At 36.9% G+C, this 27984-nt stretch overlaps 1 protein-coding gene and 1 long non-coding RNA gene across 4 annotated transcripts in view; one reads left to right on the forward strand and one right to left on the reverse strand.

The window, feature by feature from the left end:
- The first annotated feature begins 11 nt into the window (after positions 1 to 11).
- Positions 12 to 27958, forward strand: LOC114929098 (uncharacterized). The gene is made up of 3 exons (XR_003819196.2): positions 12 to 651; positions 1139 to 1203; positions 27915 to 27958. It is a non-coding gene; the product is annotated as an uncharacterized LOC114929098 (long non-coding RNA).
- kon (chondroitin sulfate proteoglycan 4-like protein) overlaps positions 1864 to 27984 on the reverse strand; it is a 42363-nt gene continuing 16242 nt past the window's right edge. For all 3 annotated transcript variants that reach the window (XM_085480123.1, XM_085480124.1, XM_029300492.2), the window contains 9 exons: positions 25374 to 25605; positions 18998 to 19214; positions 14297 to 14891; positions 13735 to 13989; positions 12282 to 12479; positions 11099 to 11300; positions 8184 to 10892; positions 7364 to 7770; positions 1864 to 6652 (listed from right to left, as the gene is read on the reverse strand). In XM_085480123.1, the coding sequence (XP_085336249.1) occupies positions 4694 to 6652; positions 7364 to 7770; positions 8184 to 10892; positions 11099 to 11300; positions 12282 to 12479; positions 13735 to 13989; positions 14297 to 14891; positions 18998 to 19214; positions 25374 to 25605 (6774 nt within the window). In that variant the 3' untranslated portion in view covers positions 1864 to 4693. The remainder of the gene's footprint in view (positions 6653 to 7363; positions 7771 to 8183; positions 10893 to 11098; positions 11301 to 12281; positions 12480 to 13734; positions 13990 to 14296; positions 14892 to 18997; positions 19215 to 25373; positions 25606 to 27984) is intronic.

The following is a 27984-nucleotide window of genomic DNA, read 5'->3' on the forward strand; positions in this document are numbered from 1 at the left end:
TCCCGAAAACGCTTGTCACGTGACGCGTGACGTCACAGCTCCGGCTCGAACCGCCAAAAGTTCACGCGCGCGAGTTTAGGACGGATCGCGAGAATTATCGGGCGCTTTTGGCGTGAAAATTCTCCGAGTTTTTCGGCGTCGTCGATCGTACTTCAAGTCGGAGTTTGCGCGTTTCCGGTCGTACTTTCGCAGTATTGTATCGAAGTATCGTTACGCGACATGTTAACTTGCAATATTCGCAAAAATTGCAGATCGATTACTACGGTCGATGACTACGGTCGCGCCGCCATATTTTATTGTTGTAGAATCTCTCGCGGCGTCTCGAAATACACGCGCTTGACAATAAAAATAATAATCAGGAAAGCTCCTGCGCGATTTCCGGGATTTCTTTATCGTCAAATATTCAGTGAAACAGAAAATATAGTGTGTCTAGTGTCCAATTCGGGAATATCGGTTGACTCTTGAGTGCGCCGTGTGGGGAAGTCGCCTTTGTCGTTCGATAATTAGAGTTTACGAAAATGTAATAGCTAAAACTCGGACGTTGTTGCGCGTTGCGAACGAAAAAGTAACGCGAGTGTAAGTGTTTCGAAGTTTCTACGAGAGGAGGAGGAGACCCGGGGCGGCATCGGGCATCGCCGAAGCAATTATATGGTAAATAATATTAATTTATTATACTGTTATTTATTTATTATTTTTTATTTAGTTTAATTAATTAGAATATTTATAGATTTTTTTACATAGAGATATGAAAGATGAGATATGAAATGAAAGATTTTACACAAGATATTTTTATACATATAATAATTATAAAAAAAATATTGTTTAGACTATATAAGAAAAATTAAATTTTTACTTACTATATTTTATAAAATAATATATCTAAAAATTTTTTAATAAAAATAATGTAATGTTTTTAATTAAATATTTATTTAAAAATTGAAAAGGATAGAGCTTATTTCCTTCAATATTGCCTTTCTTGATATATATAAATAAAATGTCTCTTTATATTTAATTTAATAAACTTTAAAAAAAGCGCACTCGCGTGTTAATATGTTCCTGTTTTCTCAAAGCAATATGTTATTTATTATAACTTGTATAGTGTATGTATAATATAATTCTCATATAATTTGTTTAACAGGTTTCTGAGAACATCCCTGTGCTGATTTCACACGAGAATTCCAGGATAAAAAGAGGCATTTTTCGGTTAGTTTATTTTACAGTAAATTTTAAATAAAAATTGATTGCATCTCATCGACAGTGAAAATTTTGTTGCATTTATATGATAAAAAAGTTACGAAATATATATATTTATAACTTGTTTTTCTTAAAAATAAATAACTGATTTTATTTATAATACATCAACAAATCTTTGGCATTGTTTTTGCCAAATTCTTTGCCATTCTTTTTTTAACTAAAAAAAAAGAATAGATTACACAATTATTTATTAAATAAAGATTAATTAACATAAATAAAAGCTACTCAAATTTACTGTAAAAGATTATTGATTCCATTAGCAAAGATTATATAATTTTTTTATTATTTAATAAATATCTAAATTAATTATAATTTAATAAACATCTTAATTATAAATTAAATTAAAAAATATATTTTTAAAGATGTCTTTATTATATAATGATACTTACATATTGTAAAAATTTTTATTTTTAATTATATTTGCAATATAACAAAAATGATATTAAAATGCAAAAATGTATACATTTGCATATGAAACAAATATTTAGAAATATTTGTTTAAAATGTATCAGTAATGTAGTTAGTAGAAATCAATCATATAATATATTGTATAAATGATAAAATTATAATATAAGGTAAGTGATATGATGAATAATAAATTAGACCGTGTTTACTTAACATCGCACATTCAATTTATTAGAATTAGAAGAGTAATGCATTCAGTCGGCAGGGAAAATACAGTCCTATGGTAATTATATATTATTGATTATAGAAGTTTGGCACTCAGATCAGTTCACTTTTGGTGGATGTAAAAAAGCCTAACGGTTCGTCTCTAGCATATTCATGAATCAACGAACGGGTGTCTCTCTCTTTCTCTCTCTTTGTCTCTCTCAATAAAACATTTTTAATTAGAATCTATTAATGCATATGCTATATGAATCCATGGAACGGTACATTCTACGTAGTAGTGTACGCATTATAATATATATATATGTATATACATATCGTTATGATCGCTATAATCAACATTCACATTAGACTGTTTTATTAGATACGCTTCTAAGATTTTTGGGGGAAATTATTAATCCACTTTCGGCCAGACGTTTGCTTCTCGCGATAAAATATGCACTTTCTTCTTTATTAATACATTGTAGTTTTACAATTAGTTTGAGCCAATACAAAATTTGTCTTTTCTCTTTTAAAAAAGACGAAGCTTCGAATTAATAATAGCAATAAAATGAGGATGCGCGATTTGTATCTAAATCTGATAACAATAAATGATCGCGCATCTTTTGATAAAGAAAGGCTGATGCCTCTTTTTAAGTATTTTTTAAGTACTTAAGTATTATTATCATTAATATATAGAGCACATCGTATATATACCATATAATTTTAATGTAAGAGAATAACCTCATTGATTTATACAAATTTTAAACAATGCTTATTCGGTCTGATTAATTTATATATTCGCTTCATTGACATCGATAACATTAATATTACAATTTTGTTAATATCGCTGGCACATAATTTTATAACAATGTCTAACACGTCACGTTTAATGTCAATTCTCTTTCCCATTTCTTTATATATATAATTTTTTTTTTTTTTTTTTAATTAAGTGAGAATTTAGTGCGGTTCTGTTGAATCACGCAACATTGGCCGGAAGCGGATCTGTTAAGGTTACCGTGAGTTTGCGCAAGAATAACTTAACGTAAAATTTTTCTTAAAAATCAACGAACTTGTCAACACACGCCTTCGTTAACAAATCTCTCTCATTGTCAGATACTGAAACTGCGCACGCACAACCCCGTTCATCGCTTATGAATTACGAACTCGCCGCGCGTCAATGTATTTCATAGTAGGAAAGATCTACTCTCATACTCGTATAAAAAACAGCTTCTAGATTTCGATCGTTACTGATGATTCGCATTTAAGATTAAATAATTCTATTATTTGGCATCGTCTAATAGTAATCTATATCGCTCGCTACAGAAGACGAAACGGATAAGAATTGTGAAAATTTCTTAGGCGATTCTAATTTCAAGATAATCATTGTGATGATTTGTCGTGAAAAAAATATTGAAATAGACGATTCGCAGAAATATCGATTAATAATGATTTAAGTTATTATTAATTACGATAATCATTTGATTACAATTTTTTTACAATCTGTTGCACGACATGTTGCTATAACGAAACAATTCAACGTATTTTACTATAAAGCTAAATCGCCAATATTGCATTGTCATAAAAAATTATTCCTGCGACTCGACTTTTTTACATTTTGGATTCCGACAAATGTTTATTGACAATTTACGTTTACTTGCATGATACGAGTAACATCGAAATAGTCGGAATAATACGATAGAAAAAATGATCGTATACGAGATATTGGAGCAAAATAAAAGTTTAACTTGGACAATATATGGTGGTATAAAAGGGGGGATATGTCCACACAAATTCGAGTACAGTTAATAAATGCATTCATTTGAGTCAAGTGACATTTGCTTTAATGTCAAATGACAAGTAACAGGAACATACAGACGTTCGATTACATTATACGCATTTGATCATTTTACGATAGTGTCACAAAGTTCTTGTATCCTGATTATTCATTTCTATTTTCTTTGTTTGTAATTTAAGACAGAGCGAAAGTTCCGCTTCTTTTTAAGCCTTAATACTTCGAATTTATTTGAAATTTACGACAGCAAGAATCAATAAATGCCATTTTTATAATTCTTATTTATCTACATTTCTAAATTTACAAAAAGTGTAAAAATGGAAGAAGGTGAAGGAACTTAAAAGCGATTATATGAATTGTTCTGAAAATCTGCACTCTAAAACGAGGCAGTAAACCGACGGATCATTTGCTTAGACCAGAATTAAATTTATCGCAAAAGTCTTTAATGAATAATTGATTTGCCTTTTTAATGATCGAATTTATTTCGATCCGCCGAAAAGGGAAGGGACATAGAATAGATATACGAAAAATCGACGTATTGTGATTAGTGGAAAAAATGTCAGCAGAGTCAGACATCTTTCAGGCACATTGAGCTCGTGATAGCGGCGATAGTCGTAACATTCAAGGAGATCTAGCTTCCTGTTTATACCGTTTTAGGCTAATAATACACGAGACACTGCGAACTATTCCGCGATTTATCGATCATTATCGATCGTTTTCAATCCGTAAATCTCCTATAGTTAAGGAGTCCCTTCGTTTTTTTTTCGATTATAATCGGATGCATCGACACACATATCGACTCGGTCACTAAATACTCGCCACAGCATCGAGCGTCATCTCACTATAACTCGATACATATATGTCTGGCGCGATGATCTCGAATCTCGACGAACGATTTCCATAAATTCCTTCGCAGATTTCACTTTCCTTAGGCACATTAAGTCCGTGATATCCACGATAGTTTCTCGATTCTCGCACGAAACACGCCAGGAGACGCTACGGTTTTTTTCGCGTAAACCGCAACGTGTTTCTCTCCTGCTAGACCCAGTACTGATCCCTCCTCAGCAACGGGTTCTTCTTGGTCCTTTGAGTTGTGGCCGACTGGCAAGGTAGATCGGAAGTATCGAAACTACTCCACTCGTCGCCGTCCGCCACCCCATAGGGATACCTGGCGGATACGTCGACCTCTGAGCCGCTTTCCAAAGGACTCAAGGGTATCACTTTACATTGGGGTAACGTTGAGGGCAACATCGGCAAAGGCGTGCTAGCCGTTACGCTATTGTGATCGTTACCGAAAGGCTTCAAGTGCGGAGTGGCAGGCATCAGATGATCCGGCGGTCTAGGAAGCGGCATCACACCGACTGTGGGGGTGGTTTCCGGTTTCTCCTCCTCGGCGTGCTTGTATCTGTTGTGCCGGCATCTAATCGTGATAATTACAACCACGCCGAGAAGAAAGACGCCAAGCAGCATGCCGAGAATTAGTAGATAATCGTTGCTCATGTTCGGTGCGATTGCCATCTCGCCCTCATGACCCACCGGATCCATCGGACTGCCTAGGGTGATGTTGTCGTCGTCTATGTCGAGCTTGATGCGAAATTCAAAGTCACCTACGGCTGGCTGAAAGATCGACGCCGCGAGAATGAAACTGAAACTGTCCGCGACGCCGTCTATCGACGGTATTTTTCTGCACACCAGATATATCACTCCGGAAATAATTTCTTGGTGCGAGAAACGCGTCACTTCTCGTTCGCGCGTTCCTCTCTTCTCGCCGGACGACGACGAACTTCTGATAATTCTCTTGATCTTGGCGAACTTCGGTTTCCTCACAATAGTATAAAACGGATTACTCGTTGTTAACTTGGCCAAGGGAGTCGCGTCTAAATGTTGCAGAGTTATTCGATTCTTTTCGCCCGCCAACGCCGTTAAACGATTCATGATAATGAGAGGCGTAACTTTGATCTCGATGTGTATGTGTTCCTGGACGAAACCGCTCAGTCGCGCCGACAATTCTAAACTGTCATTTGGTACTGTCATATCCGTCTGCATAAATACTACGCTCTTCGATAGTAGATCGGTCTGCTTGAACATTGCCGCGGCGCCGTCCCGCACGTACAGTACTCCGTATTTCGGGTGTGTCGTAATCTCGTAGATCACCAGGTCCTGACGCGCATTCGTATCGAGTTTTATATCGTTCTCGGAGATGGGCGCTACGTTCGAGCCTTGTTGCAAACTCACCGGACCGGACACCGTCACATTCAGTCTTATAGGTAAAACGTGGACGTTGAAGACAGTATACATCGGAGTGTAAGCACCGTCCGAGACTCTGAAGTAGAAAGAAGCGGCCTGCAGCGTTCCATTATGCTCGTACACCACTCGATTAGAATCCACGTCGTACTGACTAAACTTGTTCACTTGGCGTACTTCCGACGTGTTCTGGTCGAAAGGTAATAGCAATAATCTGCCAGACGTTGGTCCCGAGATCACGTCATATGTGATATCCTGCGGTGGAGTATCGGGATCCATGGTCAAAAGATCATTTTGAGTAATAGTCTGATTTTGATTCTGCACGACCGTGATGAACGGAGTACTGGTGACGAGTTTGAAAGGTTGATCGTTAATCGGTTCGACGATGACGGGAATACTGATGTTGCAAAGTAGTACGTGACCAGGTGTTAAATATAGCGAGAATTGAATGCGATCTTCCAAGGTGTCCGAATGGTCGTGGTAATAAGCGATTTTTCCGCCCTCGACTTGCGGTTGCATAAAAGTAGTCACATTTAAATCCGGTAAAAGCATCACGTGCCCGTGACTAGGTTGGCGAACTAATTTTGATAATACTGCAGGATTCTCGATTCCGGCGTTGATCTGTAGAAACGACACGATGCCGCTAATATTCATAACGACTTCGGCGGAGCTACCTTCTACGACTCTGACATTTTTGACAGAGATATATCGGTCCAGACCGCCGCTCGAAACTGATATATCTATTTGGAAAATCTGCAATATATAAAGTACATAATTAAAAATAAATAGTTGCACAAAATTATGATAAAAATTGCAATTATTAATTATAAATTAAAAATGTGATTTTTTTAACTTACTGAAAACATATATAAATCATATTTTTTGCAATTTATAAGATCATAAAGATATATTATAAATTATATTCAAAATGTTGAATTTCTTAACTTATTAAAGAATATAAATAATAATGTTTCTTGCAATTGATAAATTGAATTTATGGATGAGAAAAGATTAAATATTTAATAGTAAATATCTTGTATCGCCAGTGATGAATAAAATTAAAAATAAATGTGAGACGACCCAACTGGCTTAAATTAATTCTTATTATTATTAGTTTGATGCCATGTACAAGAAAAGACAACGTTTCGACCTTAGGTTTAGGTCCTTATCAAGTCTTACAAATTCCTTAGTGCAATATATAATTAATTTTTTTTGGTTCGTCTTTACCATCCATACTGAACGTTTACGTGACACAGTATTTATATTGAAATATGTAAAATGGAAAAAAATTAATTATATATTGCACTAAAAAATTTGTAAGACTTGATAAGGACCTAAACCTAAGGTCGAAACGTTGTCTTTTCTTGTACATGGCATCAAACTAATAATAATAAGAATTAATTTAAGCCAGTTGGGTCGTCTCACATTTATTTTTAATTAAATATTTAGTTATATTTTATATACCTGATTTGTTAAGGTTCCAGCGAAGTGCGTTTCGACGTCAAATGTAAAAGAGTCATTGGTCGCCAGGTCCATGAACTGTTTAGTATGCTCATAAATCACTTTACTGTTGTTTATATCTTTCTGAGTAAATCGCTCGACCTCGAGCCATACCCCTTCACTTGTCTCCATTATAATTTTGCCTAAATGGGGTCCATTTCGCACAGTGTATCTAATCTCCCTCGCTTCGTCAGAACACGTCGTTAATAAGAGCTTGTCTGATATTAATTTCTTAGTAAGGGGAAATACATTAAGAGGCATATTGTGTTCAATGTTCAGACGAACTGGCTTTGTCGTTATTAAGATTGTGTAAAATTCCGTCGTGTGTACTCCGTCGCTTAATACAAAGTTAAATTCGCCATCAGATCCGTCTGAAAAAATATTGAACTTTTTCATTTTTTCGTATTAAATTTTATGTTAAAAATTTGTAATTTTATTAATTAGAAAAATATTAATATCATTGATATATTAACTTGATTTCTTAAAATAATTTTCCATCAAAAATAGTTAAAAATTATTATACATTTTTTAAATATATTTTAATATCAAATTAATTAATCATTTTTATTACTCAAAATTAATCTTATAATTATTAGTATTTTATATTATATTTGTATAGTTATTTAACAGAGATCTCTAGCTATTATAAATTATAATTATAAATAAATTTTTGATTATTCTAATATTATATAGTATAATATTTGAATATTATAATATTCTAAATTTATAATATATTATAATATTCAATATTCAATATTATGATATTGAATATTATAATACTCACTCGTATGTGTAAACATCACTTGCAATTCGTTGATTTGACTCTGTGTGAAAGTATAGATGTCCATCTCGCGTGCAGTAGTTAACGAGATGTATCCGTTTCTCACTCCAGTAACATTGAATCTTATATCGTGCGGAGCGGTGTCATTGTCAATAGCCGCCAAGTTTGTCGACGTCAAGATAACGGATCCACCTTGCCAAACATGAAGTTTAGTTCTATTCACTAGTACAGGAATCTCGTCGTTAACGGGCTGAACAATGATCGATACGTCGAACGGCTCGCTTATCTTGTCACCGGCGGTGACAACCATCCTAAAGGAATCCCTTGAAAATTCGTCCCCGTTATGCTTGTATAGTATGACTCCGGCATTCAAGTGCTTTTGCGAGAATTTCTTCACTTGAGTATTCTTCGTGGAATCGAGAATCGTACCGTGTCGCGGCTTTTCCGTTATCCTGTAATCCGACAGCTTGCCAGTATAATACGGCGTTACAACCGAGAAGTTCGATTCATTTAACATCACGCTCTTGCCTTCTACGACGATGAAACTCCTCGCCTCGACGTACAGTTTTTCTGGCACGATCACAAAATTCACACTCAGACCGCGTAACCACGTGATACCGTTGGTAACGTCTACAGTGAAACGATCGTTCGTCTGATTCATCACCGATTGAACGTAGAAGACGCGACCGTCGTTTACTAGACTCTGTTCGAAATGTTTTACCGCGTTACCGCTGTACTCTTCCTTCATCTCCTCGCTATGTTCGTCGTAGATCTGTAAATCTAGATAGCCGTTTTGCGGCCACTCTCTCACGAAATAAACAATTTCGGTCGACGATATTTTAGGATGCATTATCTCGAGGCTCTTTCGACTCAGCAGGATACTCGTAGCCTCTTCGACGAATATCGTCTCGTTATTTTGAATGATCAACGATTCCCAATAACTTTCTGGATATACTTTGATCATAAACACACCATCGGCCTCCGCGCCTTTAACAAATACTTTGAACCTGAAGACATCCTTCGTGGAGGAACTACCTAGATGCTTGTACGACACAATACCATGCTTTAGATCATCCTCTGTAAAACTATTCGACTCTCTACCGTGCTTTAACAAAATACCATGCTTCGGTCTTTCCCATACAGTGTACTTGATGTCCTTCTCTGTGGTGTATACATTTGTTTCTATCTCCAATTCTTTTGATCGAAGCACTACAGACTTGTTAAATTGAACAACCGAGCCGTTGCTCTCGCGTAACCTGATATAGGGTGGACTGGCTTGAATTTCAAGAGAATCAATTTTGTAAAAATGACCGTCGGTGATACCAAATTCAATTTTTTCGCGTTCATCCCCTTGGTGCCGGAAGAGTATCACACCGTCATCGATGTCCTGTTGCGAAAACTCGCGTATCTGTACCGAAGGATTAGTTACCTTGTATATTCCGCTTTTCCTGGTATCTCGTCTGGTATAAATAAGTTCACTCGTGCGAGTACCAATATCTTTGTCTATATAAGCGAGATCCTTGTTCGTTATCAATTTTTCGCCTTTTGATACAACATGAAAAATTTTACCAATTATTCGTTCCGGCGGATTATCATTTTTCATAATGATCTCAACTCGAAACTTTCCGATGTACATAAAATCCACGGAATCCAGAGATATCGCTACAAATTCAAAGGAGTCTTCTTTCGTCTCAGAATCATCGTGCACATAATATACTGTTTGCGTCAATACATCTTCGAATGTAAAAGACGAGACGTTCTTTTGTCCTTGCGATCTAGAATTATTTGCGACGGAGAGCCAACCATGATTCGGTTTTATTGTAAGATTGTACATCAAAGAGGCTACCCCGTATTCCTTTGGATTCATATGCGTGATCCTCAGAGGTACTTTCGAACCCTCGTCAACTTTCAAATTCTCCACGCCCTCCAGCGAATTGTCGAGGTAATATCGAAATTTCAAGTTAGCGTATATATCGACGCACTGAGGTGCATTGACCTTGAACATTATTTCGTCAAAGATATTGGAATATGATCGTCTGAATAGACGGTAGTTCAGTCTTCCGGCCTCGATGTCCTCCTGCGTGAAAGTACTAGTTGTCACGAGTTTATGATCGGACAGAAATAGATCGCCGTATCTTGGTCCCGTTGTAAGAGTGAAGACGATCTTATTCAGCGATGTAACTAGTGGATTCGTCTGGTACCTCAAGTGATTACTCGTGATAATAACGTTTGACGCGTCGGTGAGATTAACAGGCATCCTTCTGGTCTCCTTCAACTCGAGATCAATGAAAGTAATACGGAAGTCGTACATCTGCTGCGTCTTCACTTCGCGTACGCTCGCTTGGAATTTAAACTCGTCTTGATTAGGGCTGCCGACGTTCTGAAGATAACGAACAGTATGCAATTCCATGTCTCGGCTAGTAAAATGATCGACGTTTATCCAACTGTTAGAGACGTCCCTCAATTTTTGTAAAACGCCATAATGCGGCGGTGAGACGATATCGTAACGGATATCGATGGTGTTGTCGTCCGAATTCGTAGCAAACGAGAGATTTGCGGGTGTCAAATAAGAGAATGAACGGTGCACCACAACGAGACCGGTATTGTGTGTCAATTTGATTTGCAATGGGTAAGCTGATACGCGCAAATACGCAGGTTGACTGGTCTCGATACCGTCGCTAACTTGTAAGCCCAACATTGCATTCGGTTTGGCTGAAAGATATATTATTTTAAATATATTAGATTGACACAAAATTTTAATAAAATATACTAATAGTAATAATAGCTGCCGTGTATTTATGCGTGTACTTATACATTAAAAATTAAAAATAATTACAAATTAAAACAAAAGACAAATAAACGAATAAATATGAATAAAAGATACAGTGTATGTTGCGGGATTAATAATAAGCCATTACCATTTCCACGATGCACATAAGCAATAAGGCCTTGCATTAATTCAGCTTGTGTGAACGTGTCGATAGGTCGGAATGGAAAAGTAACCCTCTCGATGTGACCGGCATCGGTATCCGCCCGTAAAACCGTATAGATCAGCATTTCCGACGGGGTGTCGGCGTCTATAGCCCATATTAATTCCTTGGTCAGTGTTTTTCTCGTACCCTGCAAATATCAGCGTTTTTTCGCACATTTTATATTTGTCTGAAATCACATTCAGCTATAGCAGCATATTGAATGAAAGGACGCGTCGAATTGGTGAAAAAATGCGCTGTTGTTTTCATACTGACGTAAAATGCATCAGGCGAGATAGCGAATATACATCTCAATTTATATAACAATCAGATTTTTGTATTCGGAAAATTGAAAAAGATGAATCGATATATATGGATATTAGAGAGAGAGAGAGAGAGAGAGAGAGAGCCTGTTTTTATTTCAATATTATATAAGAAATATTTAATATATATTTGTGTCAATTTATGCATTTATTAGCTATAACATATATTTTTAATATAATTTCTCTCTACAAGTTGTAAAAATATCCATATATAATGTATATAAGGTATATATTATATTATGTATGACAAATATTATACATGATAAATCAAAGAGTTAATAGCTAAATTATTTACTAGAGCTTTAGTATTTGCTGAAATAACTGTAATACTGACTGTAATAATAACAGCTCGATGTACATACAGATGAGATTAATTCACCGCAAATTACAATCGCAATTACAATTTCTGAGTTCATATCGCGATTATTCCGTTCCGAGAATATGTATCAGTATGATATATGAAAGAAACATTCGTTATGCGCATACATGATACATGCATACGCATACCCTCGAACTTACACGCGCGGTTAATTAAGAGCGATGACCGAGCGAGTTAAATCGATTTCGCTGCGGCTAAATTGCCACGTTCTACGAAGATGCACGAGCTATAAGTAAACTACTATTTCATTCGGCCCCCATTAATTGATTTAGTTGAGTAGCATGAACCGGCGGTTTTGTTTCAGTCAAATCAGATGCAACGTGTTTCGAATTAGCGCGGTGACAGTAAGAAAAAGTGCATCGTGTAAAAAGCGTCTCGAAACGCTAAGCCAAAAAAAAGGAAACTTATACAGTTTATTTTTGTGCCTTACTTGAGCCAGACGTAGTACTTTCGCGGTTGGAATCTCGAGCAATGGCGGATCGTTGACAGGAGTGACATTGACGTGAAGGGGGAATCTGAGATGTCCTTGTAGGTATCCTGGGAGTGTATAGCCTGTCCCGGCCACCAATGTCAATTCCAGAATCATGCTGTCCTCTGTGGTTTCGCTACCGTCATGCATGTACTCTATCTGTCGGGACAAGTCAATTATCGTAAGAATAATGTTATCAACATTCTCGTAGAGATTTAGGCTAACGTAACGCGGATTTCTCTCGTAAAACGTAGAAAACTTGAGTAATTTAAAAAAAACTTTTAAACTTTTTATTGAATGTTTTTTAAAATAAATATTTCTCTGAATCGTAAAGAGAATAAACGATGTGTTAATTTGCGTTAGGTTGCGTTTCCTACGTTTGCATTGTTCCGCGATGTAAATTTGCATACGAAAGAAAAATCGCACGAGTGTCAGTAATCTGTAAAATAAAGCTATTGTATCGCGGTATCAGTAAGAGACAACCTACAACGAGGAACGTGTGGACTTTAACTTGCGGTGACTCGCCGTTTCGCTGAGAATCTCAAACGGCAAACACACACTACATCGTGCTACGGAATCAGAATTAATCATGGGCGAGTACACCAGACTCGTGTTATCCTTTCTGGCGTTTGATCTGACACTCGAGATCGACCGCGGTTGAAATTAATTAGAGCGACCGGGGGGTTAAGTTGGCGGTCGTCGCGTCGATTAGCATATCGAGTGGGCGTCGTCCCCAGCGTCCGAGTCAAGACAGAGGGAAGATGCGAGCTTTCTCTCCCTCCTGCCACCCTCCCTTTTCTTCTTTTAACGATTAGAGAGCAATTGATAGATCGAGCGAGTGAACGAATGCGACGATGGATAAAAAACGGCCGATAATGTGATCTCTAACGAAAAACCATTAATGAGCGGTGGCGGAGCGATTTATAAATAGAGCACTGTCGCTAGATAAATTGAGTGTGGAGTAGTGGAGGAGTATATAGGCACGAGCGAGCGCGCAGCAAGTCGGCCAACCCTCCGTGTTCCTGCCAACGATTCTAAAGTTAGTCCTTGCGGCGGGTACTATGTATAGCAGCGCGTGGTCCTATGACGAACTGGAAGAACACATGACTTTCCACGGCGCCTTGTAAGGTCTACGGGAGGGATCGGCCGGTCGGCCGGCCGGCCTCTCGAGGCCGCATTTAGTTACCTGATATTAATTAGTGTCAGGTGCACGCCCCGACTGAGTTTCGCCTCTTACACGTGTCCCCGCAAACTTCTCGGCGATTTCGAGCTTTATCGTCACACGTGTTAACGACAAGTGGACATTAATATCGTGGCATTCGTTATGAACGTCGGACTTATGTCGATTCGAGAAGTTCTGAGCGCAGTAATTCGAGAATTGACAAATCGAGAATTCAATAAATTGATCGATTACCTTATCTTGATTGATATCCTGTAATGTGAAGGAGTGATCGCTTCGGGATGTTAAAAGGTCCAACGCCAGTGTTCCGTAAATTGGCGGTGTCACCAGAGTGAACACGACGTTGTTTTCTTCCACGCCGTATTTGGCAATGTCCAATACCATCACGATGTTTTCATTCGTTACTAGCACGTGTTCCCCCTCGGAAACTAGTAGAGGGCTCAGTGAGAGAATTTCCAAGTTTACAGGTAAGGTGGCATTCGAATAGATCTGTAAAAGCGCCATATCGTCTCTTTATTAATTATAAATGCAAATATTATGTAGTCTTAAATCTCGTGCGTTCAATCTTCAATATTAAAAATATCTCGATAAAATTTATAGAGTTTAATATCTAATATTAATTACATAAGTGATAATCGTTAAAAAATAATCGATATATAGTATCTTGATTAAGTTAGTCACATGCATATAATATCATACGTTAGCTGTCGGTGACATAATTAACTCGCAACCGCAACGTAACCCTCGCCAAGTGGACGGAACATCATTGAGAGAAATTTGATTAAAATTGATCTACCTTGTAATCCTCGGCGTAATTCGGTTTGATGCACAGCGACTGGTCGCAGTTGCACTTAAATGAATTGACGCCCAGCTGCATGCACGACGCATCAGATACGCAGGGATCAGCCTCGATGCACGGATATCCCCAGACGCATCCAACGACGATACCTTGACTGACCTTGACGTCTGGTAAACCGAGACCCTTATTGTCCAGCATCATGTTTCGTATACAGCCCTTGTAGCTCACATCGCCAGATCTGAGACCCTTGCCTAAAGCACGAGCGCGTTTATTCAGCTCCGTGCCGCCAATATACAGGGTATCGGCCAAATCGAGAAAACGATTGCCACCGGACGGCAGGGCCATTGTTCTCTCGTGATGATCGACGGCGATGCCGAGACCGTTTGGATTGAAGTCCACGATTACGTTGTGCCATTTACCATCAGCTACCACGGTGCCGTGTATCAGTTCGGTCGGGCCGTTTCCCTTGTTCATCAGCAATCGTATTTTACCCTCGAACAACTCGATACCGAGGAAATCAGCGTAGGATGATTGCCCGGTGTTGTAGAGCAATAGGCCGCTCTCAGCATTGGTCTTCAGTTCGAATTCCCATCTGCAAAGAATCGTCAGAGAGGATTGGCAGGAAACTTCGTTACTATCCTGGAAGAAAAAAGGAGTATCGGAGTCGTCCCCGATATCCGAGAGTTTGAATCCGAGTCGTTCGATTTTATGATGCCTTAGTGGAGAGAATATCTTTCTAGATAATGCTGCTGATGCTAGAGTAGTATTGACTATAGAAAATTCCGACTATTGCGTATCTTAGTAATCAGATTAGAATTTCGCGGTTGATTTCTTCGATTCACAAGTGCTGCAATCGATGTGGCGAAGCAGTAAAAATACTGAACGAGAAATTTACGCGAACTGGTTGAGCGTGACATTGTCGAAGATAGCGTTCCGTTATGAAACGAGAGAACGGATTATCTTTTGAAGAGCGAACCACAATCCAGTTGCAGCTAAATCCTGACAAGATATGTAAAATTCTACGATTCTAAGAGATATAAAATATAATAATAATAATCGATATATAAAACATAAAGAAATTCAAAAATTGATTAGTAATTTAATCATTTAAATTTTCATACAAATATTGTTTCTACAATAAGAGATAGTTTGTATGTTTTGTTATTCGTTTAATCATTGCTTCTTAGATGGTGTTCAGATCTCACGCTGCAGAGCGCGATTAAGTAGGCAAAACATTATTCGTGCAACACGAGTTAAACGAGCGAGGCAATGCGAACGATGGTAGAAGAGGGAAAAGGGAAGATTGCTCGCCGTGAATTTATAATTGTAATCAAATCAAATTTCGCTCGGTCGACTTCTACTCGGAAAACTTTGGAACGAGTGATTTTCGTATCTTGTGCGCAAAGGCGCCACGACTGCTGCGAACACGAAAGCCGATTATTTACTTCAGCGGGCGGATTCATTGCTTTTGAAGTAAGTACAGCAAAGAGTTACACACATACAATAGCGGTTACAGATGCAGACTTTCATTATAATAGCAGACATAATGCCATAGAATAACAATAGCAATATCTACTGATAAATTAGAGACAAAATTATCATTGTAGGTTTCCAATATTATTTGTTACATTATTGTATAATAAATATTACATATTTATACAATAAATATTAATATATTATACAATAATGTTACATATTACAACAGATAATTACAATATATGAATTTATTGTTCTAATTAATATCTCGACGATTGTCATAACTTTTTCCCTTATTTTCTGCATTTTTATATCATTCTTCACTGATGGCATAGTAAAAAGTCAAAAATAATCCGTAATGTTAGAATATATAAATAAATTTGGCACGAGATGTTACCGCGTCTCTTGACACACGTGTGTTATAATTAAGCTTCGAGCCAAGTTTAATTGTGTGAATCACAATTATCGAGAATTATGTCATCGTTTAACTCTGTTAAATGGAATTAATGAAGATGCCCGATATGTTAGTACGTGTCTTACTACACAATACAGTTCGCAACGGTTGTAGGCAAACGTGTACCTGTGCGAATTGTAAACGCAATTAGTTGTGTACATGCTGGAGGCACGTAAGGACGTTCTAATACGGTCCGCTTGTGTTTCTACGTTCCTCATCAGTCAATGCTTGGTTTTCGAAAGGGCAATGTAACGTGTGTTTGCGTGTGCTCTTTTCATAATTGATTTAAAAAAAAATTAAACTTGTTCGAAGAATTGCAGCGGTTAAAATTAAAAGAAATTTATCCTCTTAAAAACCTTTTCTTTCTATTTTTTTCAAGTTTTATGAATTTAAATTGAATAACAATATAAATATATATTAAACAACTTGATGTTAAATATAATATTAAATGTAATATAATAACACTTGATAATTATAAAAAAATTGATAAGTTAGATGACGATAAACGGTGAACAGGAATTACAGTTATTGGTTTGAATAGAGATAACTTGAACGTCGGTACAAGTCATGCATATACACACACGTGGCATTTGAATCTTCCAGATCAATTGAACTGAGAGAGCGCATGTCGAAATCTTCACGGTTCATCGACTTCACGTAGAATGTCATGAAAGGAAGACAGTTACGATTATCCAGTCATCCACTCGATTCCTATCTATTTATCCGTTTATCGATGAGACATATAGTATATACCGCACGTAGTACTCGTATTTGTGTCCAATACGAGGAAAGAGGTCGCAGAGTTTCTCCTCAAACATTTAATGCGAAAAACTGGACTAGTTCTTTGCCTAGCTTTTAGTCGGATTATATACATTGTATAACGCAACAGGTTCCAACATTTATTTTCTCAGATAAGTGTTGAATTAAGGTACTCCACCCGGAAGTAGTGCGCTTTTAATTCGGGGCAACAAAAGAGCTGGAGTATCTACGTCCGGAGATTCCGCGATCCCATAAGACATGTGAAACCGTGCAGTAACCAGGACTTAACTACCTGTATATGAAGACTGGTATTAACTGCGCTTACCCGATGCACACCGCATTCGTGTGAAAATGAAACGTTTTTCCGCTTCTTAGTGCACCCTTGAATAATTTTCGCGTGGACAATGTAGCGAAGATATACACTTGGCTCGGGCGAGGTTTTTAGTCTCCTCGGACGTGCTTAGCATTTTCGTGCCATTTTGGTCGCCCGAATAAAGCATTGAATGAATCTGCATTTTTCGCGAAAGATTAATAATCCTCTTCTCTTGTCCAAAAAGATAAATTGTAAGCAAAATATAGTTTGCTATATTATTGAAAACGTACATCCTAGTGTGTACAGTTTTTTCTTAAACATGCTCTACATCTCTATTGCTTTAATTTATAGAAACAAAAGCTTTCTAGTCTGAGATAATTCGAGAAATACTGGAGATGCGACAGATTGTAATGTATGCAATCTTTCCGTAAGAAATTTGTAACATACATACTTGCATATATTTATACACAATCAGAGATAAAAAATGACGCGCTTGCGTGTCTTAAAACTTTTTAATTTTTTTTTAAGAACACGTTATAAATATTTTCCATTATACTCTGTAAATCAGCTTCTCTTTATTAATAAATATAGTATATATTTTCTTTTATTTAATATTAAGATTACCTTCTAGATCATCTGCTTTAATTAAATATTAAATAATGCTTTTACATGTGATTTAAAATTTAATAATATTATATTACACATTGTATTAAAAGAGCTGATTGAAATTATTGCTTTGTACGAGTTACATGAATTTATCATTCAATAAAATTGTACTCTGCCTGTCTCTGTGTATGCACACCGCGATATTCATATATAAATAATGATTCAAGGCTCTACGTATTTCGTGAATAGTATATTAATTCCACAAACGACTACTTTCATTTAAGTAGCTTTATCATTATGAGCTTTCTAGTCAATCGCCTGTCCTCATCTCGAAGTACTTATATACCATACTGAAAAGAGAGATCAAAGTGTCTCTATTGACGAAGTGTTGCTGCTTGTCTCGTTGCGAGAGTTAACGGCGACGTAACTCTCGCGATTGAAACAGTTGTTTCCGAGCTTTTCGAGACGATTTAACAACGCTCTCACGGGTTTAGTGCTCGTTAAAAGCTGCGCGAGAGATGAAAGTGGTAGGAATCGCGTAACATGAAAGGCCTCTGACCGATGACTTGAATGCGGTGTGGATGTAGATATACAGGCAGGGGAATGCGAGTTATGCGACCTCGCCGCCGACCTCGGTGAAACGGATTTCCCGCGGCATTACCATAAGATATTGGATTCGTGAACCAACGTATTTATTTTACGCGATGGTGCGCGCTAGAGTAGCCGGTAAAATTGGAGCATTGTCTCATATGTCTCGTAAGAAAAAAAAAAAAAGAAATAGGAAAATAACTCGAGCTTGTGAATGTTGAGTTTTATTATATCTATGAAATTTCTTTCTTCAACCTGCATTATTATCGAATAAATTTAAAGCTAAGTAATGAAATAATAATAGCTCGATGTAATATTTTAACAAGATACGGATATCGTACCCTTTCTTGTATCGGTATAAACATTATTGGAGTGAAACAGCTGATAGGGGTTGTTGCGTCGTGACAGTTTAATTACGTTTTCCATGGTTTTGTATGTGCGAGGCGATGGTAAATGGAAGCGTATACATCACAACGGAAAGCGGTACTTTTGGTATATATACCTTGAACCGGAGCGCGGAATGGGACGCGGAATGGCGACGAAGGCGCCGTCCTCGACGAAGCTGACTTCCGTGCTTCTCGTAGCGTCGAATTCCGGTGAACAACCCCACGTTACGGCTGTTGCCTCCGACTGGCCCTTCCTCGATCTCGCGTATTCTATAACTTTGGCGCCGTTGTAGATTATGTCAGCCATGCATCCTCTCAGATAATCCGTGTGTCCTGCGAATCAGACGGGCCAAGAATTTTAGTCTAGCAGATGATTCTCGATAAGTTTAATATACGCGCGCGTTGACAGTGAAAAGGGACGAAAGGGCGTGAAATGGCAACGCGAACTTTGTGGAGATGCGTTCGCCTTTTGAATAAATTTGCTAAATATGTTCAAGCGTTTTATAAATAGAGCTTCGTAGGTGGTGTCCATTAAACATTATATTAATGAGGTCATTATTGATTCGCGTCGCTTGAAATGTTACGTAGAAATATAACCAGGTACGATTCTAATTCTAAATAAATATGAGTTTTTAAATAACTACAAATATAACCTTATTCTTCTGTTAATTAGATCGTTTACAATAAATGAATCTAAGTAAAAACTAATTATAAACGATTAATTGTGACATGTTTAATATTAATCGCCACACAAGCATAAGCGACTTTTTTCAACTTATTTTCTTATGAGAAGAAATTGTAGCGAAAGATTGAAAACGTAACAAAATTAAATTTTCCTGTCTGTTTTTGTTTTATTGTAAGAGTTATCTTTAAAATACAATTTCGTCGAGAAATCAAAATTTCCTGGAACGTAACGTTGTCATCTTCATAATCATGAAGAAGCAAGTTATACATACATTCTGTACACGATCTACTCATCCGAGACAGATGCAACGGATTCGGCGAAATCGGTGGTTTCGCGTCGCGCTTGGTTGCTGGCGACACGAAGTTATAATTGTCTTCGTGTGTAACTCGAGAGCATCTCCGGAGTAAGTTGATGGATTATCCTCGAATGCTATGGCGTGTCGATGACCATACTCTCATTCTGCACGCGACAGAAATCGACGAAAGATATGTGTATATAAGTGGTCCGAGAGCGGGCGTTTATTGGCACGCCGCGGAATCGCGGAGACAGTTTGCGATGGAATACCGGCGGTTACGCTATAAACTCAGCTTCGGTCTCTATTTACTACGTCGTTGCGGCGTACCCCGATCGTAGCCCCGCGACACCGTTGTCGGTCTTTAGCTCTTTTTACATAATGCAAAATTTTATTGATTGATAAGATGTTCTGGCGCACCGCCAATCTCCCGCCTCTCATCTCTTCTCATTGCGCTGCAGGACAGCGGTTTATACGCGTCTCTAAACATTGGCGGTGTGGTTGGATTCGCCCAGCATGGATGCTGCGACACGTCGCGTCGGGGCGAAATAACGATTTTCGGAAGATAGATTTGCATGGGTAGCGGCAATGATATTTTAGTGGTCTTATTTTGATGAAGCGCGCGTTGGCTTTAACAAGCATTGGTTTTGTCGGAATCGCGGGTTAAATGGAAATACTCTTCCATTATTGAATTTTTCTTCGCTCTCTTAATTAAAAACGTTTTCACCTCCTCTATCTCTTCATTATACGACATTCAATAAACGTCTGAATTATAGACGTGTTAATAAGAAATTAATATACCTGCGGTAAAATAAAGACAATGCAAATTTCATGTTTATTGAGAACATACATCCTACATATTATATGGAATAAAAAAAACGACACATAAAGAAATTATTTTAATCGAGGAAGAAAGGATGAATTCCTCGTTGCAATTTGAACTTAGACATCACAAGGTAACAATCATATTGGAAAACTGTAAAATTGCAAAACAAATTTTTGCAATAGCAAGATTACAGATAAATTTATAATTTATATGTATATAGTAAAACAAGAGAGTTTCTTGTAAAAATATTAGATGTTTTAATCATATTAAAATATGTATATGGTATACTTTCATTGATTTCGCGCAGTTATCAAATATATGTTGTGCGGTGAGAATATTCTCTCTATTTCTATGGAGGCGAGTAAATAGCGGCCGATAATCCACGCCGAGAATCTTGCAATCGATTGTATAGGTGTACGCTTGCATTGTACAATTTTGCACGTGTAAGTACGCGTTTACTTATACAGATATGACTAGAGATACGTACACATAGATACGTGTATGTGTGTGTAATGTATATCTATGCTCTCTCTCTTTCTCTCTCTCTCTCTCTCTCTCTCTCTCTCTATACACAGTGTTTCAAAATGTGTACAATTAAAACAGTCTTATATGTATATATGATATAATTTGCATTTAGCATTCCCATTGAAATTATAAATTAAACTTTAAAATTAAACTTTAACATCAAGCAACTAGAAATGTTATCTCGTTAACATGAAATGGAGATTTATTTTATTTCAATAGAAACTTATCTTGATGTTTAATCACTGGTACGTCGAAAAGCTCGAACTCAAGAAGGGAAGAGTTAAATCTTCTGTAAAGAGGAATCTATTGCAAACTACTTCAAGAATCCTATAACTCTGCAAGTTGATACTATTTTCGGGTCTTCTGCAACCCTATACAGAGTCTGTACCATAAAATGAATGTTGCACCCTCTTTCGAATGCCGGAGCGAGAGTTGTCTCTCTTTCTTTATTCTTAGACTCGAGAATTTAGCGAGACTCATGCTAGAGAATTAATAAGACCTTCTCCAAGGAGTGGGCCACGGAGTACAAATGAATTGTCATGAATATGTAAATTGAATTTCGAGCTGGTCGGCGAGTATTATGCGTGACGGTCGACGGGATAACGATGGGGGCGCGTCTACAGGGAGAATAAGGGAGACAGAGAGAGATGGAGATGAGGAAGAGAGAATGATGCTGTTTGCGCTCTGATCGTATTCAATTTCGTCCGCGTCAATTCAAACGGAACGACTTGGTTGAATTTTTTTTTAGTTTTGCTACCAAGAAATGATAACTAGACCTGGCTGCAGCTGATGTGCCGGGCCTGCATTAAAGAGCCCAGTCGTTATGAAGCTGTTTATGGCACATATGAAACACGAAGAGCGCAATCGTTCGGGCATAAGAGCCAAGTTTTATTCTAAACAAGTCATATACGCGCGCAGACACATGCACGTATATACATAGGAGAGAAAATCGTGAGCACAACGCTAAAATTGTGCACGTTATAAATGCTGGTTACACCTCTGAATTTATGAATTCTTATTCCTCGCAAACTCTTAAATTTCTCGCGATTTTTACGTTTCCACATTCCCCTGCAAAATACTCTAGCAAAATTACTTTCTAGCGTGTTTTAAATTTATTCTAATTTATTTTAACGTAAAATATATTATTATTTTAGGGTCTCACATTTTCAGAAATACTCTAAAAATAATAGTGCGATTTTTCTTCGTGTAAGAATTCTTTTTTGTCCGCACTTTACACAACGAATTGAAAATAGAAAAGATATCTCCGCCTTTTCTTTGTCGTCCAACTCGTAGTGTTCTATGACTGGTGGTATACTGAAGAACGTAATCTGGAATTTCGCCGCAAAGGCGTAATACAACCGAGCGTTGTATAGCTGCGAACGGTGGCTGAAGAATTTTCCAATCGCCGTTTCTCACGAAAGGACGTATCGCACGACTTTCAATTTATTTGAGGTGCAAATAGAATCGCGCGAGCCCGATAATGAAATTAGGACTGGCAACAAGATTATGAACGTAATCGATTTCACGAATATATTTTCGCGATTGGGCGAAAGTTACACACGGGCGCGGAAATACAGACGTTTGAAACGCTGATCGCGCGATATTTCGAACAGTAATTACGACCATTACTGTTGCGCGAGACGAGTATCGTTACATGTTGCCGTTAATACAACGAAAACAAAGGCAAATGTTTGAATTACATGTTCTCGTTCGTGCGATTTTGTGCAACGCGCGTTCTCGGTGCTCCATTATTTAAGCCGTGCCATCGCGGAAACACACGAGACAGCGCGTATGTCATACTTTCGATATGATATCAGCTGCTGTGCCGTTGTAATCACCCGTTTTCGTTCGCTGTCACGACTCAGCATGTGATGGTAAACAATTGTCTCGCTATTATAATTCGCAACATTATTATTCAAAGTAATCATTCAGAAAATGCGTATTGTGACTTTTTTAATGATTTACTTACATAAATTTCCTTTCACGTATAAATTTGAAAAATTAAAACACATTTCTTATAATATTATAATTTAAATCTCTATCTTGATTAATTATTAATTCAATTTATAATACGTAATATAATTTGTTATTTCCATCTCTATCGATAGTATTTTAGACGGTTAAGCTCGTCGATCTTTCATTAATATGATTGCATTAAAAAGAACATCAACTTTCATTATCAAAGTACGCGGAAAAATTCAAGAAGAAAAGTTCTCTGATATTTCTAGAAAATATATGTGAGACATATATATATATCAAGTTTCTGTGTTGAAAAATGTTACTCAAGATTAATTAAAGATTGTTTTTAAGTGTAATATCGCGAAATGTCACAAAATTTAAATACGAAATAAACGTTGATAAATATTGAATTATTTCTCCAACAAGTTTTCTCTTTGATATTATTATACAATTGTTTTAGAAAACTTGCTTCTGCTTATTTATATAGTATAATTTCTATCCGGAGGCACTGGATACCTTCTATCTTGACTTTTTTACGCTCTACAACTTTTAATTCTCGAAAGTTATGGTGAGATTTTACTTTTAAGAAACACGACGTTTCATATTTTTTATTTATGCTGTCTTTATCCTGGGATTACTATATTACAGAAATAGTATAAAAATAACATCATTCCAATGATGTTTTGTGTCGATTGACATAGTTTTCGTTATAATTTCGTTACCGCAAATAAACTTGAATATAACACAATTTTGAGAGATAATTCATTAAGATTTCATGATCGCATTATAAATTTGTCTTATATATCATTGCATGAGCAATACTATTTTTCATCTACATGTTATAAATAAATATTCCAATATTGTATGAGCCATTTTTCACCCGTGTTTTATAAATAAATATTCTGATATGTACACAAACATTCGCTGTTTACAATATTGTATAGATTTTAATTATTACGTATCATTTCTGTTAATTTAATAAATTAATCATGCAATGGAAATATTAATAATGTTGCGTGAATAATGCACTGAATTTATAGCTCTTTAAATTATTACATTATTGTTTATTTCATATACACACAATGTGTTGACGATTTCTTCTTTTCATTCTTATTAGTGTTTCAATCTTATCAAACTCTTATCAAATATCAAAAAAGGAAAAAGATATAGAAATATATACACACACAATATTTAATATTTAATTAATATTGTCAGATTGTCGGAATAAAAATAAATTCGTGCATATTGAAGTCTCAATTTGCCATCACGATTGCTTCTTAAACACGTGATACATTTGTTGATTTCAGGTATGTTGATTCATTCTTATTTCGACTCATGTTGTCATTTAAGAAAAAGTGAAATGTAATTACTCTGTTATATTATTAATGTTTTTGTTACAATCTAATTGAAACCTATCAAATTTAATTCATCCACACATTGCGGATTAATTTACTGCATAAACAATTATTAATTTATTAATATTGTATTATCTCGTATGTGCTCTCTGCAAAACTATATTTTTACATTAATTGCATGACCAATGTGATAATTTTACTGAATTTATTTTACGGTACATTAGTTGAAATAAAATATTAAATTCAACTATTCCACGTTTAATTTTCTCGAAGAAAACTCAAAATAGAATAATACTAAAAAAATCGCGTACAGTAATCATATATTCTATATTACACAATATTTATGTTGTTTCAAATTATTTACATTTATTTACATTTATTTTATACAATGGATAATAATAATATTTACGAAAAATACCTTATATACTCGATTAAATCCATCGTTCATTTATGTTTACCGTAAAATAATTTAGTCTTGCATATTTTTTTATCAACATATTTTACATACATACAACGTGAAACAATTTACTGAAAATATTTTGCGCTAAAATTTTTAACGATAGTATCATAGAAAATGTTCTAAATGAGTACGTACGCAAACTATTTATTAAGCGCGGCTCGTGATTATCTAATTGCAATTATCCTCGCGGCAGTTGAGTGAAATTGGCGATCATTTAACGAAACGAGGTGAAGGGAAAGGGAGATGATCATGACCGCGGCGCAGATGCACCATCAACAAATGTGGTTTTTGCTGTCGCGCCGTATCGAATCTAGTTCACGTGGTGAGACAATTTATCCGGATAAACCGAGCCTTGTCCGCCCTTTTCCTTCGTCTGTCCTATCGTCTTACCTAGAAATAGCTCGTTGAAATCGCCTTGCCCGCCGATGAAGACGCCGTAATGTATGTTGAGCTCGAAAAAGCGACCTGGCAGTTGCGACTTCGTCGTGTGTATGACATCGATCTGTAGGCTGATGTTGGCCTCGCGTCTCGTCAAATTGACCTCGTGCCAACTGAGGTCGTTCAGTGTCAATCCGCGGGCACTCGCCATCTCGTTCTCGCCTGCGCCCAGATTAATGTGAACCTGCGGCAAAAAGCAGTAGGAGCGACGCTCGTAAAAGTCAGTCTCATTTTATCGGAGTTATTGTAGACGCGCCGCTACCGCATATGGGTTTTATACGTACCCCAGAGTATAAACGCATTTCTGTTTTGTTTTTTCTTAGTCTATATTTTTTTCAAAAATCGATTGTTCCCCTCTTCAAAATAGAATTTCGCTTTCCGACCGTAGACCCTGTGTATTTTATGTACGCGTTAACCAAAGCCGCGCATGTTGTGAAAAAATTTTACGGAGGCATATGCAATTTTTAGCGATGAACAGCGAGAGAGAGAGAGAGAGAGAGACGCGGTTATTTTTAGAAAATTTAATGAATGAAGTAATCGACAAAATTGTGCAGAAATATCGCAAGAAGCGTTCCACCACGTAATGTAGCTTACCTCTTTTGCGGTCTCGATGGTATGATCAAAAAGTTTTATACCTGTTGTGAAATAATTATACTGCACGGGAAAGAAAATTAGATTAAAATGAGATAAAAGTCCGTAAGCGATAACAACATTTTTATACGTAAAATATTTAAAGTAATAGTGTGTCGTTATTTGTGTAATATTATTAACACTGTCGCGCGCGAATTTAACTATTTAACACGGATATATAATTTTGTCTCGATGGCAAGAGTTGTTGGGAAGTCGATACGTTGATGAAAGTACATATTCGATTTTTCGTTTTCGAAAAATAGATATATAAATCCGCAAAAAAAGCTAGGTTTAGCTAGCAAAGTAGATGTACCAAGCTTGGTACTCGAGGTTGTCTGGCGCCAGTCATGCCCTGCAAATTCTCCGACAGCGTGAGCTGACAGGAATCCGACAGCTCGAGGTTTCGTGTATTCCGTCTGCACTTGAAGCACTCGCACAATGAGTTTGCACGCCGAGAGAATGAAGAAGGCAGACAGCTAGACAGACAGTGAAAACGGCTCTCGGTCTTACGCGGAAAATAAATGTCGAACCCCTTCGACAGCTCGTCGTCCCTATATTTGATCCAGTTTCCACGATGAAAAAAAGGAGCGACGCGTTTCGGCCGCAGTTTAGCAACTGGTTGGCAGGATCTTTGTTGGATTTTCGCAATTTTATATTCCACGCTGATACGCAAATAATGACTAAGAATCGCACAAAAGACAGACGTATCGTTATTTTCCCAAAACGCGTCGCGTACCAGCAGTTATACTGCAGCTACTTTGTAATCGCACCGTCGGGGATTTCTAGTTACGCGTAGTGGATTTACGATACACACCCACGGGAGAATAAATTCAAACTTCCCCCTTTCCCGTACGCATTTAAATTTCACAGATCTAAATCAACCGTACGATTGTTGCCTGCTATACTTGTCGCCCGACATTGTAGATTTCTAAAATCTTCTTATTTAATTAATACAATTAATTATAATCGATTTTATTTATAAATAATTAAATTATAAATTCCAAATTAAATTTATAAATAATAAAAGTATATATATTACACAATATTTCTTAATAACGAATTTTCTTAACAAGTGTCAGATGGATACCTACTGCTATAGATATTTCCATTAGAATTTTATACTTAAGATTATGTTTCTTCTTTATATAAAATTTGATATCAAATTCTAGGAAGATATAAAAGACATAATGAAAATTGAACTGCGCACGTAGTAATATACATGTAGCTATGAAGAATTAAAATGTTTTTTTTTCAAATTTGTAGCAATCTTTATTGTATTAAATATTTCATTAAAAACTTGGAGAGAATATCGAATAATAATTTAAAACTTTAAGAGAAAAATAAAAAAATTGCGGGGAATAATTTTTTACTATAGTAAAGACGCCGCTGTGTGGATAAATAATTTTCAGCACATTTTCTATTTTCTCGTCGCTTAAACCCTATGTTTCAACGCGGTGTAATGCATTATCGAGTTACCAGATAGTACACGATGCGCTTTAGCCAGAGGTGAAGTAGCAGGCTCTTGATAAAGAGGCTTTAATCGCGTCCTGGATCGAGCGTCCGAGACTTATAGCGTTCCCTACTACGGCATCAGCTACTGTTCCTCGAGCGCGCGGTCTTCGTTGATCCTATGTAAGAGATCTAGGAGCATCCGCTGCGGTTCTCCTCCTCTTAATGAAAAGTCGATCGTCCGAAACTAAAGTCGCAGTGGCGGCGCAGACCAAGTCACTGGCGCATCCCCGATTTTCACAATCGACCCGGTAATAAAGGCGCGAGCTTTCGAGAGCGAATCGAGGGTAGGTCCGACGATAGCATACTTACTACTACTGTTATACTAACCGCTGCTATTTCTCTTTGTCGCAGATGAAGCCGCATAATTACAAGAAGCAGAATAAACTCGCCTCTGAGTAAGTAAGAAAAGATTTATAAATTC

This window comes from Nylanderia fulva, unplaced genomic scaffold (assembly GCF_048542155.1).
Source record: "Nylanderia fulva isolate GAGA-0341 unplaced genomic scaffold, ASM4854215v1 Scaffold14, whole genome shotgun sequence".
NCBI classification, from domain to species: Eukaryota; Metazoa; Arthropoda; class Insecta; order Hymenoptera; family Formicidae; genus Nylanderia; species Nylanderia fulva.